Source organism: Coenobita brevimanus, chromosome 94 (genome assembly GCF_032717465.1).
Source record: "Coenobita brevimanus isolate Jiangsu-jjx chromosome 94, ASM3271746v2, whole genome shotgun sequence".
In the NCBI taxonomy this organism is placed as follows: domain Eukaryota; kingdom Metazoa; phylum Arthropoda; class Malacostraca; order Decapoda; family Coenobitidae; genus Coenobita; species Coenobita brevimanus.
Window position 1 is genome coordinate 3,328,689 of NC_137047.1, and position 13,005 is coordinate 3,341,693.

The 13,005-nt window shown below is 44.9% G+C and overlaps 1 protein-coding gene across 1 annotated transcript in view; it reads right to left on the reverse strand.

Moving 5' to 3' along the window:
- LOC145412977 (uncharacterized) overlaps window positions 1-12,677 on the reverse strand; it is a 71,616-nt gene extending 58,939 nt beyond the window's left edge. The window contains exons 1-3 of the mRNA XM_080282800.1: window positions 12,633-12,677; window positions 12,087-12,159; window positions 10,448-10,608 (exon numbers count right to left, since the gene is read on the reverse strand). Of these exons, the coding sequence (XP_080138926.1) occupies window positions 10,448-10,608; window positions 12,087-12,159; window positions 12,633-12,677 (279 nt within the window). The remainder of the gene's footprint in view (window positions 1-10,447; window positions 10,609-12,086; window positions 12,160-12,632) is intronic.
- Window positions 12,678-13,005: the final 328 nt, after the last annotated feature.

The following is a 13,005-nucleotide window of genomic DNA, read 5'->3' on the forward strand; positions in this document are numbered from 1 at the left end:
TCACTTTCCCACTCCTGCAGTCCACTCCCATATTTCTCTTACATCCAAAACTGAAGGCACAGAAATGGGGGGAACTGAAATGAAAGCGTAAAGGGCAGGGCGTTTATCCGGTTCCCCACACCACTCCAGCCTCTCTGTTCTGTCCCCTGCACCTCCGTAAAAAAAAAAAAAAAAATAGGAGTGGCTGAAGCAGATAAAGTGTATACTGTATACAGTCCCCCATACCACTCCATTCTCTCCTACTTCATCTCTCTCCAGTCTTCCACCCATCCATCCTTGCCCCACTCCTCATCTCTCTGCCAGCACCATCCCTCACCAACAGGAGTGGGTGGAATGGGGTAAGCAGAAAGTGCAGGGAGTGTAACCAGCCCCTCATACCACTCCAGCCTCCCATCCCACCCCATCCCTCTCCTACCACCATTCCTCTACCACCACCACCACCACGATTTATAGGGTCAATCTTACGCCGTGAAGTTTTAAAAGGTTTCTGTGTCTGCCCTGACGATGTTTCCTCCCCGGTTTACGGTATTTTGGTATTTAGATCATGCTTCTTTAAAAGGCGTGAGGGGTGAGAGGGAAATAAAAAATAGGGCCACGAGAGCAAGAAAATTATTTACGACGCTAAAGGAAGTGCTAATGAGGCGCTCTTGATGAGAGAGAGAGAGAGAGAGAGAGAGAGAGAGAGAGAGAGAGAGAGAGAGAGTGTGTTCTTCTTAGCTACACAATATGATCTGATATTACCGGGAAACGAATGCTATCTATTTCTAGCCAGACGCCTTAATCCCAAAAGGGTTTGCCAAAGCACATGCAAAATTCGTAATTCCCAGTCAAAGTGTTTATATATACAGCTCCTATTGCTACAGAGGGTATATATACAGTAAGCCAAATTGTCCGTCGTTTGTGTACTGCGGCCAAAGGGTTCTCTACTTCAGTAAGAGCACGTGTTTACCTTTTCATTCAGGCGACCACAGGAAAGAATAATTGAGGACAGGAGATCTCTCTGACTTCATTCCATATTACCTGTCAGTCACCCACCCACTTCCACTCTATCCAACCTCCACCGCACTGCATCCAACCAACCACTAATTCGATGATGACGAAAGGAATTATAATAAATATATTTTTTCTAACGCCACATGATTTTATTCAGTCCAGGAGTGGCGTCTCATGGTAAAAAAGTTAATAAAGCCATCCTTTCCTCTCACTCTCTCCCTCACCCCTCTCGCCGTGACCCGCTCTCGTGCCTCACCTAACAAGCGTCTACGGGCCAATAAAACTCACTCTCGGCCGCCATTACCACTTTTTAGCCTTCCTACTGTATAAACAATCCGCCAACCTCCCTCCTTCTTTCCCTCCCTCTCCTCCTCCTCTTCCTCCTACTCTTTCTCTCCTTCTCCTCCTCCTCCTCTCCTCCTTCTTTATGCCTGACGAAGCCCCCTTGCCGCTTCGGTAAAGTGGATTTTAATGACGGCCGATTCAATTTGAGGCTCTCTGATCGGGTTAATACGGAAGAAGGGGCGGCGCACCTTGGAGACGAGAGAGAGAGAGAGAGAGAGAGAGAGAGAGAGAAGGATAGCGTATGTGCCCGCCAAGGCTGTTTTTCTTCCAAGTGCCAAACAGTGTCACTAAGCCATACTGTAAAAATGTGGTAGCGGCCCTGTCATCTCTCTCTCTCTCTCTCTCTCTCTCTCTTCTGTCAGACTGACTGTAGGAACCTAAGCAAAGAAGAATGGACAGTTCTAATCAATAATTCCTCTACAAATTTAGGGTGTCGAAAGAATAAAGGGATAATCCAACTAATATGATTTTATTGATGACCAGTTAAGCAAAAACCCACGGAGTTATGACACGGCTGCGAAGCGATGTAAACGAAATATTGACTGGGGCTCTACCATATTTCCTTTTTCTTCCCCCTCCTCGCCCTACACTCTTTCTGAGCGTCTAGAATGTGTGTGAAACGGAGAATGAACAGGGGATTCTCTCGTGGTGTCAGAATGCTGAGACTGTTGAGGGATTCGGGGGGATGCTGAGACAGGGAGGGATGGAGAGATATAACATGAGGGAGAGAGAGAGGTAGGAAGGGAGGGATACAGGGAGAAGGACCGAGGGAGAGTGAAGGGTCAAAATCGCGAAGGCATCCGAACATCAAAGACAAAGCCGGAGTCGTGGGTGAGCATGTGGACGAGGAGGCTAACTAGCAACAAGGGACGGTTTAGGCGCCGCGTGAGTCCCTGGCTGAGCTGAAAAATGCGCTCCGATTTCACACCCTTCCTGCTGAGGGGCTACAGGGTGTGATTCCAGGCTATTTGGGGCTATTTAGAATATTCGAGACTACTTAGAAGACATAAGGAAGGTGGAATATTATGAGGGAGGTGTCAAGAGAGGCCCCCCACTCCCTCCGGCTCTGCATTATTGAAATTTATGGGACGCGTGGCAAACACAGTGACTCCGGGGAAATGGCGGAGGTGAAAAAAAAGGTCCCTCTCTTCTTCAGGTATACTAGGGAGTGCGCGCCCGCCGGAGGTCGTTCTAAGTGGTCCAATTAGGTCGTATATTGATGGCTGGGCAGTTAACGGGCCAGGAGAAGCCGAGGTTTACACTAGGGATCAGACCAAAAGCCATTCCCTAGGCGCTGAAGGGATCTGGGGCCTCGGCACTCAAGAGGAGAAGAGCGAGACAGGTCGTGGAGGGATTTGAAGGAACGTCTGTGTTGCCGTGACGCCGCAACGACAGACACGTACACAACCAAACACACACACATACATTCACTTACACAGGGAGACTTACACTACAGATACTTACACAAAGACATGTACACAACAGGCACTCGCCAAGATGCTTACATACTTACCAAAATACACAAGAGAGAGAGAGAAAGAATGGAGAAATTGTTATGATATTTCTTTTCTTTCTTTTTTTTTTTTGTGTATGTGTAAATTACTGAGTTCTCTGACGGACAGATTCCCCAGCTAGCATTTTCACCCTTTCTAAAACCTCATACTTTAAATAAGAAGTGTAAGGCTTTCCTAGATGAGATGGATATATATCGTGTTTTCAGTTCTTCATTGGAGGAGGGCAGTATCATAAACACAGCTTCGGTACACTGTATGAAAACTGATAAAATAATAGATTTCAGACATACCAAAATCAGTTTTACTAATCAGTTCTGCAGCGATACAGCACTCTTTTGCCTTTCCGTCCTTTTAAAATTAATATCATGGCACACATACACACACTATGTACATGAATAGACAGACTGATAGATACTGATAGGGATATAGATAAAGACACAGATTTATAGCTCTTCAACACTGAAATGTAGTCAGTCATTAAAAAGCAATGACATTATTCCCTCCACCATATATTGTAATGTAACAATAACCACGGCAACAGTAAACAGTACTCAGGACCCCCCTCAGCACAGGCAGACACATAACAAATCTGAACCGTAACCCGAAGTACGAATGGGATCGATATTTTAGAACGATGAGAGAGAGAGAGAGAGAGAGAGAGAGAGAGAGAGAGAGAGAGAGAGAGAGAGAGAGAGAAGCAACAGTAACAGCCAAAACGTTACGCACGGAAAACTCTAAATCGGGCGAGCCATCAATGGAATATACATGTGAAGCGGAGAGTGATAAATATACATGGATGGTGGAGGTGTGAACACGCGTTTGATGAAACTATGCATGGCGGCGTACATAGTGTCATGAGCCTGCATCATTCACGCACCCACACACGCCGCATACACACACACACACACACACACACACACACACACACACACACACACACACACACACACACAAGGGAATCTGATCGGTAGAACATGGATCTTACAGGTGACTCTCTGCTCTGATGAGGGTTGTTGTCTTCAAATCCAGGTAAAAATTATGACAGGTTAAGGACTACATTTTTCAGTGAGGTGGGAGCAGGGCAGTGAAAAGGCTGGGGACAGGGAGACATGGAGGCGATTTGTTTCTGGCCACCCCTTAGGGACTGAGGCGTCTGGCAATAGATAGGTAGATAGAGAGATAAACATTGTATGTGAGAGAGAGAGAGAGAGAGAGAGAGAGAGAGAGAGAGAGAGTGAATGGTTGGTAGGGGAGGAAACAGGGGAGCAGAAAGACCTGACACTGTTACGCGGGGACAGAATTAAGAGGCATGCGTAGTTGGTCCTCTGGTTCTCGATGCCTTCTGCTGTTACTGCTGTTGCTACTGCTACTCTTACCACCACTGCTACTGTATCTTTTCCCATTACTGCTACTTGTACTATCACTGCTACTGCTGCTCCTTCCAAAACTTCTACTGCTAGTCTTGTATTAGTGATTCTCGTATTCGTATTCCAACTTCTAATGATCTTCCTATTGTTACTGTTCTTACTAGTGCTACAGCTTTTCCTGTTATGTTTCTTCAGCAACTATAGCTCCTCCTACTTATACTTTCTATTACTCTTACTGCTTCTCTTACTCCTCCTCCTTCTCCCCATCTCTCATCTCCTCCTCCTCCTCGCAAGGGGAGGAAAAGAAACGGCAAAATCACATCTCGCTTCAGATGCTTTTGCCTACACTTTCACTGCACATCATTTCAGAGGCATTATTTTCCATGCCAGTTTAGACCCTCAGTGACCTTTCCTAGTCCGGGTCAGCCACCATAAGATATATTTCCTTCGCCACCTGACCCACAGTGTTAAGAGGGAGGCAACACAACACACACTTTCCTTGACTCACTTATCCTCTTTTACTCTCTCTCCCGTCTCCTCTTTTTCCTATATTCCTCCCCCACTCCGCCATTCTACCGTTCTATCCCCTTTTATCTCTATCTCTCCCGGTTCACTTCTCCTCCCCCACCCCCTTCCATATTTCTTTTCTCCTTTCTATCTCTTTTTTGCTATTTTATGTCGGTTCCCTCTTTCCATCTCTATTTCCCCCTTGATATTTCTCTCTCGTACCTCCCCCCCCCCTTCTTCTTCTTCCCCTTTGCTTCCCGTGTCTTCTTTCTCTTTCACTACCTCCATTTTCCTTCTCCTCTCCCCTCCAACATTCTCCCTTCTCCCCTCACCATCATACAGAGAGTGCCAGCCCTCCTCTCAACTTTCCCCACTTGCTATTCCCCTCTCCCCCTCATATTACTCTTCTTCCCCTATCCCCTATCCCCTCACCTGTTACTCCCATCCTCCCAACCCCACTAATTCCCTCCCACTCATTCTCATCTCTCCCCTTCTTACTACTCTTCTCCCCTCCTCCCCAAGGCCATTATCACCCCCTACCCCTCCGCCTCTCACTCTTCGTCACCCCACACCGAGTGCCACCCCCACACGCTTGACCTTTGACCCCTGCCCTGTGACCTCGCATGCCGGCTGATTCTTGTGACTAGTGTTACTGGCAATTACAGACGCTCATAAAGGGATGATGTGGCTGTGGTCTGGGTAGTTGGGTCAGGTGAAGATGAATGCAATGGGAGAATAATATTGATGTCCATAAATTCGATATTGGATCATTGTCATTTATATTTTTGTTTTGGTTAGAAGGAATAGAATCAGGTGAACATTAATGAAGAGGAAATATACAAGTACGGTCCATAATCTGATTCTAAGTCATTGTTTCTGTCGGTATTATTAGTACTCAGTTATTGTTTTTATTATTATCATTATTATTATTATTATTATTATTATTACCGCTGTTGTTGTTGCTGTTGTTATTGCTTCTGTTCAACCTACTGTTATTGTCAATCACTGTTCACTGGAAGAAAAATGTTGGTGCAAAATCGTTGTTAGGTTAGGCTGCTTATTCCAACACATCACCACCCGGAGGAATATACTCGTACAACATTTATATCCCATCCAACAAAGCTCCAATATTCTAACCCTTTATGCGGCGAAGGATCGTTCCAAAACTTAATAAAATAATCCTGTGATAACACGAACAAAATAAAAAGGCTGTTATGGTAATCAAGGAGTTAATGGAAGTTATTTGGTAACCCTTTCATTACAAGAAGTCTTTCCGAATCTATATGAAATCGAACAATAAACAGTACGAACAAAATAAAAAAGCAGTAACATAATGAAACGGTAAATTTCTCTTATAATATGGCATACACATAAAATATCTACTCAACGCCCATACTCAGAACAGAAGTTGGTGACTAGGCTGTGAAGGTGTTAGCATGCAAGGTGAATTTATTAGTTGTGCAGGTACGCGTGTGGGTGGGTAGGCTGAAAAAGCAGGCTGTGAAGATGTGGCTTGTAAAGGTGTACGCTGTGAAGGTGTGTGCTGTGTGTGAAGGATGCTGTAGGGTTGTGGACTGTGAAGAGTGTGTGATGTGATGGTGAGAGTTGTGGAGGAATGGGCTGTGAAGGTATGAATGTGGACTGCAAGGGTGTTAACTGTGAAGGTGTTGGCTTTGAAGGTTTGGACTGTGAAGATGTGGGCGTGGTCTTTACGGATGTGGTTGCTGAGAGGGTGTGGGCTGTGAAGATGGTGGGTGTGCGCTGTGAAGATGTGAGCTGTGATGATGTGAACTGTGAGAGTGTGGAGCTGTTAGTCTGTGGAAACGGCTGTTAAGGTGTGGCCTGTGAAGACGTGGGCTGTAAGGGTGTTGGATATAAGGATGTAGGAAGTGAAGGCGTAAGCTGGGAGGATGTGGGTGTGGGCTATGAGTGGGCTGCGAAAGTGTGGGCTGTGAGAGTGTGGACTGTGAGGGTGTGGGTGTGAGTGTGAGGGTGTGAGTATGGGCTGTGAGGGTGTGGGAGGGGGGAGGAGTGTATAGGGTCCAGAGTTACGCAAGGGCAGTGACACACGACCTGGGTAAGGTGAGTTGGCGGGGCGTGTGGGCGTGATGGTGGTGGTGAAGGGGCAGGTGGTGGGGTGGAAAAATAATGGGTAGGGAGAAAGGAGGTGATAGAGGGGGTTGTGGTGAAGGGAGCAGATAGTGGAAGCATAAACATAATGGGTTGGGAAAGCGGTGGTGGTGATACAGCGATGGGTGAGGACAGTAGAAAGATGGTGTGGTGGTGGTATGGTGGTGGTGATGGTGGTACGTGGTGGAGATGATAATTAATGGATAGGAAAAGCGGTGGTGATGACAGTAGTGGTCATAAGGGGGCAGGTGGTGGGGTGGAAAAATGCTGGGTAGGGATATGTGGTGCAGGTGGCGGCAGTGATGGTGAAGGGAATGGGTAGAGATGAAAAAGAAAAGAAAAAAGAGGGATAATATAATGGTTACAGAAGGTGGTAGTCATAGTGGTGAAGAAGGCAGGCATTTAAGGAATAAAATATTGGAGAATGAGAAAGGCTGGATGTGATGGTAACGAAAAAAGATGGTTATAGTGGAGAATTAAAAGAACTAGAGGAGTTAGATGGAGATGGAAAGGTGAGGTTAAACTGTACAGCAAAAGATGAAAAGTAGGAGATGCTGTGTGTAGAAGAGCGATAGAGATGTTGGGCTGAGAAAGTGGGGTAACTGCGCGTAGTGAAGATGAATGGGGCTAATGATGTCGGTTGTAAGTGCTGAAAGTGGTGTAGTAAAAACGGATGCTGGAAAAGAGAGACAGAGTGAAGTGGTGCTGGTGAAAGTGGAGAGGAGGGTTGTGGTGGTGACAGTGTTAAGCAAACTGAACGGGGATGGTGACAGTGTAGGTTTAGGATGAAGCAAGATGGAGCGATGTTGATAATACTGGATGAAGAAGGAGGGTTTGATAGTGATGGTGCTGATTTAGTAAAGGTGGAGGAGATTGAAGAGAAAGTTGTAGTGATTAAACTGTTGGATTAAAGGGTCCAGTGGTGATGCTATGGAGAATGAATCAGTGTAGTGAGCAGGGTGAAGGCTGGGGAAAAAGGGTGCAATGGTGATGGTAAAAGATAAGATTCAGAAATGAAGAGAAAGGGAAAGGTGAAGATCGAGGAGAAACAGAATGAATATTGTGGCCCAGGCGTAGGAAGAAAAAGAAATGAGATAATTATAGTAATGGGTGAAACGGTGCTGGTAGTGGTGATGGTGAAAGGAGTGGATATGGTGGTGGTGGTGAAAGAAGAACGGGTGTCATGGCGGGGGAGGGGTAGGCTCGCTCTTTAAGCCAGAATTTCACGACAATTCGACACCAACTCACATAAATGCGTCAGCGTCCAACAAGTGCTGCTCAGTTATTTTTACTAATGGTTAATGGGTGGAGAGAGGCCGGGGGGTACACACAGGAAAACCCTTTGTTGTGTTCAGGGTGGAGAAGAAAAAAGGTTTGACTAAATTTTGTCATTTACTTAGAAAAAGGCGTTTGTAAAAATTTTATTCACTTACCATACTTCAGGCATTAGTAGTCGAATAAGGTATAAGAGAGGAACGACTGCTTACTATTTTCTTCTTATTTTTTTCCCTTAAATATTTCTCCTGTTTTTCTTACACTCAAACATCATTAAGAAAACGCCAGGAGCTTGTCATATCAATAATTCAGCAATATGACTCACAGGATGAAACCGGCAAAGAGAAAGAGAAAAAAGATGACCCTCTATGCAGGTACGATACAAAGGAAGGTAAAAGAGAAGGTACAGTAAATAAAAATGGTTTCATTTACGTCAGCAGCTCAGTAATACGGGAAAATACCAGAAAAAAAAAGGAAAATAAAAACGTAAACATCGAGGACTGCCTAATGCAATTACGATGTCAAAGGAAATTAAAGAGAATACAAGATGATTCTTTCTAACAATTCGACTAATGGAAAAAATAACAAATAGATCGGAACACACACACACACACACACACACACACAAATCGATACCCCTCTATGCAGTTACGGCGCCAAGGGAGGCAAGGAGAATATAAACAAAAGGCGTGACGACCGCAGGGGACCGCCGCAGTGTCAGATAACAAGGTCGTCACGGTAAAAACGACCATAACCCCAGTCGTCCCGAATAACGCGGAACCCCCAGCCCCTCCTCTCCCCACTATCGCCGTTCGTGATGGCGGGGTAGAAGGCGATTTTGATTCCAAAGTGGCGATGTATCGGGAAGGACCCGGCCAATGCACTGGGGTAAGGAGGAGGGATCTGGGGACATTCAGACATCTCGGATCTCTTGTCAGTGTCTCGCGATTTGGGTTCGTTGGAAAACGGGACACGCGGACACACACACAGACGCATTTACACAAAACTTACTAGTACACACATACATATTCATTAAAACACACACACACACACACACACACACATACCGGGCGTGCCCATGCGAAATTTCGGCTCATTCCACCTAGCGGTATGACCTGGAGAGCGTTTCCAATGTCTGGGGAGAAATCGGGTACTAAAATGTGCACAACTGACCGCACGCAGTTATAATTTACACCATCTTTGTCAGCTCGTCGTTCTGCGTCTTTTGGCGTCGAAGTCCGAGGAGGTAAAATGTGGACACACACACAACACAATATGTATGCGCACTGTATTACTGATCAGCGCTAAATGATAATTTATGTGGAGCCATGAGTTTGCAAGTGAGAACACTGTTGAACCTTCAGCGACGAACAGTGTAGGCTATTTTCAGGGTCGAATATGTCTGACTCCCTAGTCAGGTCGGAGAAGACTGAAGGTGAAATAATAGTACCTGAAGTAAGTTAACCAACCTGAGAGCTCTGTTATAATAGGCAAAATTACCCCCAATTCCACCACATATACCTCTTGGGGTAAAAAAAAGTGGATGAGTCCCGTTGTGGGTATTTCTGGACGGACTTTGATTTGTCTTAACTCTTCAGCACAGGAGGTGGTCCCACAGCAAAATAAGAAGGTTCGGCGGCAATAACAGTTAAAATAAAACAGCTGTCACGGTATACTGAAAGGATTAATAAATGGAGTGCTGAAGCGTTATTGATGATGAAGCAAAGAAGAGATACAGACAAGGTTGAACGCCGAGGATGGATTTGGATGATGCTCATTTAGGTGGGGTATATTCTCCGGCAGACACACCAGGTGGACTTTATATACAGTACTGTAGGTATGAAGGGGGGGCAATAAGGAAAGACGCGATGAAAGAGGAAGGGGACGAGCGTGAATTGAAAGAGGGAAAGAATAAGAAGAAAATGGAAGGATTTTGCAGGGAGGCTAGAAAATAAAACAGACATATATGCAAATAGTTAGATAAAAATGAAGATGTGATGATTAAAGAACATGTACGAAGGAATGGAAAAAACTCAGTGAAGAAATGAAGAAAAATATTACTGACGAAAGGGCAACAATTAAATACAACAGACTGATGAAATGATAAAAAAAGAAGCAGAATATTATCGAGAAAATAATAGAAAAGATACATAACAAAGACAGAGGAGAAGATACCAAGAAATAAAGAAGGTTGAGCACAAATAAGGCAGGAGGTGAAAGGAAGAGGCAAATCAGCCAAGCGTGGGCGGAGAGGTAGACTCGATGGCACCCAGTTCAGGTTACTTCCAAGGGGCTGAGATAGAGGGCTCAACTTACGTGCAGGAGCGGGTCGTGGGCGGCGAGGAGGGTGGTGGGTGCGGTGGGCGGGATAGAGGTGGGCGTGGCGGGGTCGAGGGTGGCGTGGGGAGGGTGGGCGTACAGGGCGCTGGCTAGTCGCTGGTAGGTCATCAGATCGTACCCGCCCACGCCCATACCACCTGACGAAATGGGGGAGAATATTTTGAGAATGATTAGTGTTTGTGTTAGTGCATCATAACTGATCTCATACTCTTAGATATTACAATAACTGGTTATGACACACTGTATCGTTGCGATCATTATTATACCTACGAAACTAACGTCATTATGCTGGTTAATCATCATCATTAACTGGTTTACAGTGTATATACGCTTATGCAAAATTTCATACAAAATATAAACACATAACCTTTGACCTTCGTGACGGAGGTGAGAAGTAAAGTTACCAGATATAATAATCGTAACAAAATATATCCGAGAGAAGCTGTAATTACCACGTTAAACACTAATTAGGGCTGGTAAAACAACGCTCAGGGTAGAACGGTTGACTTAATTTTAGTGGGCTTGATAGGTTGTCCAGCACCTCTTGTCATTATTTTACGTATTACACCTTAGTACTCCTCAGTTTATTATATTCTTGGCATCGATACAAATTGTGTTAATCATTCACGAGGGATGGGTATATCAACATGCATTATGCTGATATAAATTAATATAAGGAAGATGTGCCCAAGAGCCTAAAGCCGACGAAAATACGTCCTTGTGTCTGGTATAAGAACAACCAAAGAGAAGGATGCACCAGCCTGGACAAACAAAAGATAGCCTAGAAAGAAGCGCAAACAGGGATGGTGTCCAAGAGTATAAGTCACTGTGCACTGTTCATTTTGCCCCAGCAGCCCGAGGACGTCACTCTGATTTTACGCATTCTACTAACCACAATATTTAATTTCTAGTTTAGAGGACCCATGTAGATGAAAGGTTAACGGGGGCTATGTTTCAATTCCCCAGTTCGAAAACCCTCAAATCATGTAATATAATTTGGTGGTAGAGGGATATATTAAAAAAAAAGGTAATTGTTGTGAAAACTAAGAATCGTATGAGGACATGAGATGCATTAGGAAGGAAAAGGGTTAGGTCAAAATTTACTGTTAGTATTGTCAGTGAGGTTACTATATATTTTTCCTAACTGTCTCTCAATGATATGCATTTTGGTAAAGATGCCTCGTACTGAAAAGGCTACGTATTTTCCATGGACCCATTAGGTAAAGTTATACGTGTGTGTGTGTGTGTGTGTGTGTGTGTGTGTGTGTGTGTGTGTGTGTGTGTGTGTGTGTGTGTGTGTGTGTGTTTAAGTATTTCTTGCTACCTTAATACGATTTCATTTGAGTCAAAGGAGCTGCTTTGTCCTGAATGACTAAAAAAAAAAAAAAAAAAAAAAAAAAAAAAAGACCAGGTAGGATACAGCAGCACAAAGTAGGGCAAAGCATTAGTACAAGGAAGCATAGAGGAAGGAGAGAGGATGAGGACGGTGAGTGGTGTGGGGAGGGGGGGGGGCAGTGGGGGTGAGAGAAGAAGAGGTGGAGGATGTGAAGGATAGGCAGTAGGGAAGGGGGGGGGAATGGGGGCTGTCAGGGAGCAAAGAAGGGTTGTGACTCACCTGGGAGGGGGGGCGGGTCTCTGGGCTCACAGGGGCTCCCCACGGCGCTGCCTCCACTCGACGACACCACCAGCTGCGGACCACAACGCACAAATTACAACTCAATTCCAAAATGCACTCAGATGACGCACAGCCATTTTTTCACAATATCAGGGGTGCAGTGTGTAGATTTAACATGAAATCCACAAAAGCATCTCTCTCTCTCTCTCTCTCTCTACATATATATATATATATATATATATATATATATATATATAACATCTAGGATAACATACATAGTTATATTAGGAGAATAATCGCTAGGTTACAATAAGCGAAAATAAAAAATACTAGTAAACTTACTAAGGTACGCAGTATGTTTCACAACAGTGAAATTATTGCAAGTCCAATTATCATTTCAAAGTCGTCTGCTTTATGCCTCATACATACTGTCTTATGCAGCAATACATTCTTCGTTTATTACATTTCCTGCTTACACGACACTCACATCTCAAGGAAACACGACAGAAGACACAGACAGTGGTCATTTTAGATCTTCGTTCCTACACAACCTTCCCCAGCGGCCGGCTCACACCTCCAGAGACACGCCATGTTCCCAAATAATGGTACAGGTTTATATCCCACCGGGGCCCCTCACGCCACCCCACCCCCGCCGGCCTCACTCGCAGGCAAAGGGTGATAAAAACCCGCTCATCAACAGGTCAACATTTACTTGGACCAGATATCGTACTTGTTTTGCCTTTGGATGTGTTCGTGTCTGCTTTTTTTCTACCTGCTTTTATTCATGTGTGTGTCAGTCAACCCAAATCATCACGAGCTCTAATGTTACACTGGAATTACGAGGCGAGTCAGCTGGAAGTGTGTGTGTGTGTGTGTGTGTGTGTGTGTGTGTGTGTGTGTGTGTAATTCACCGGGTCGG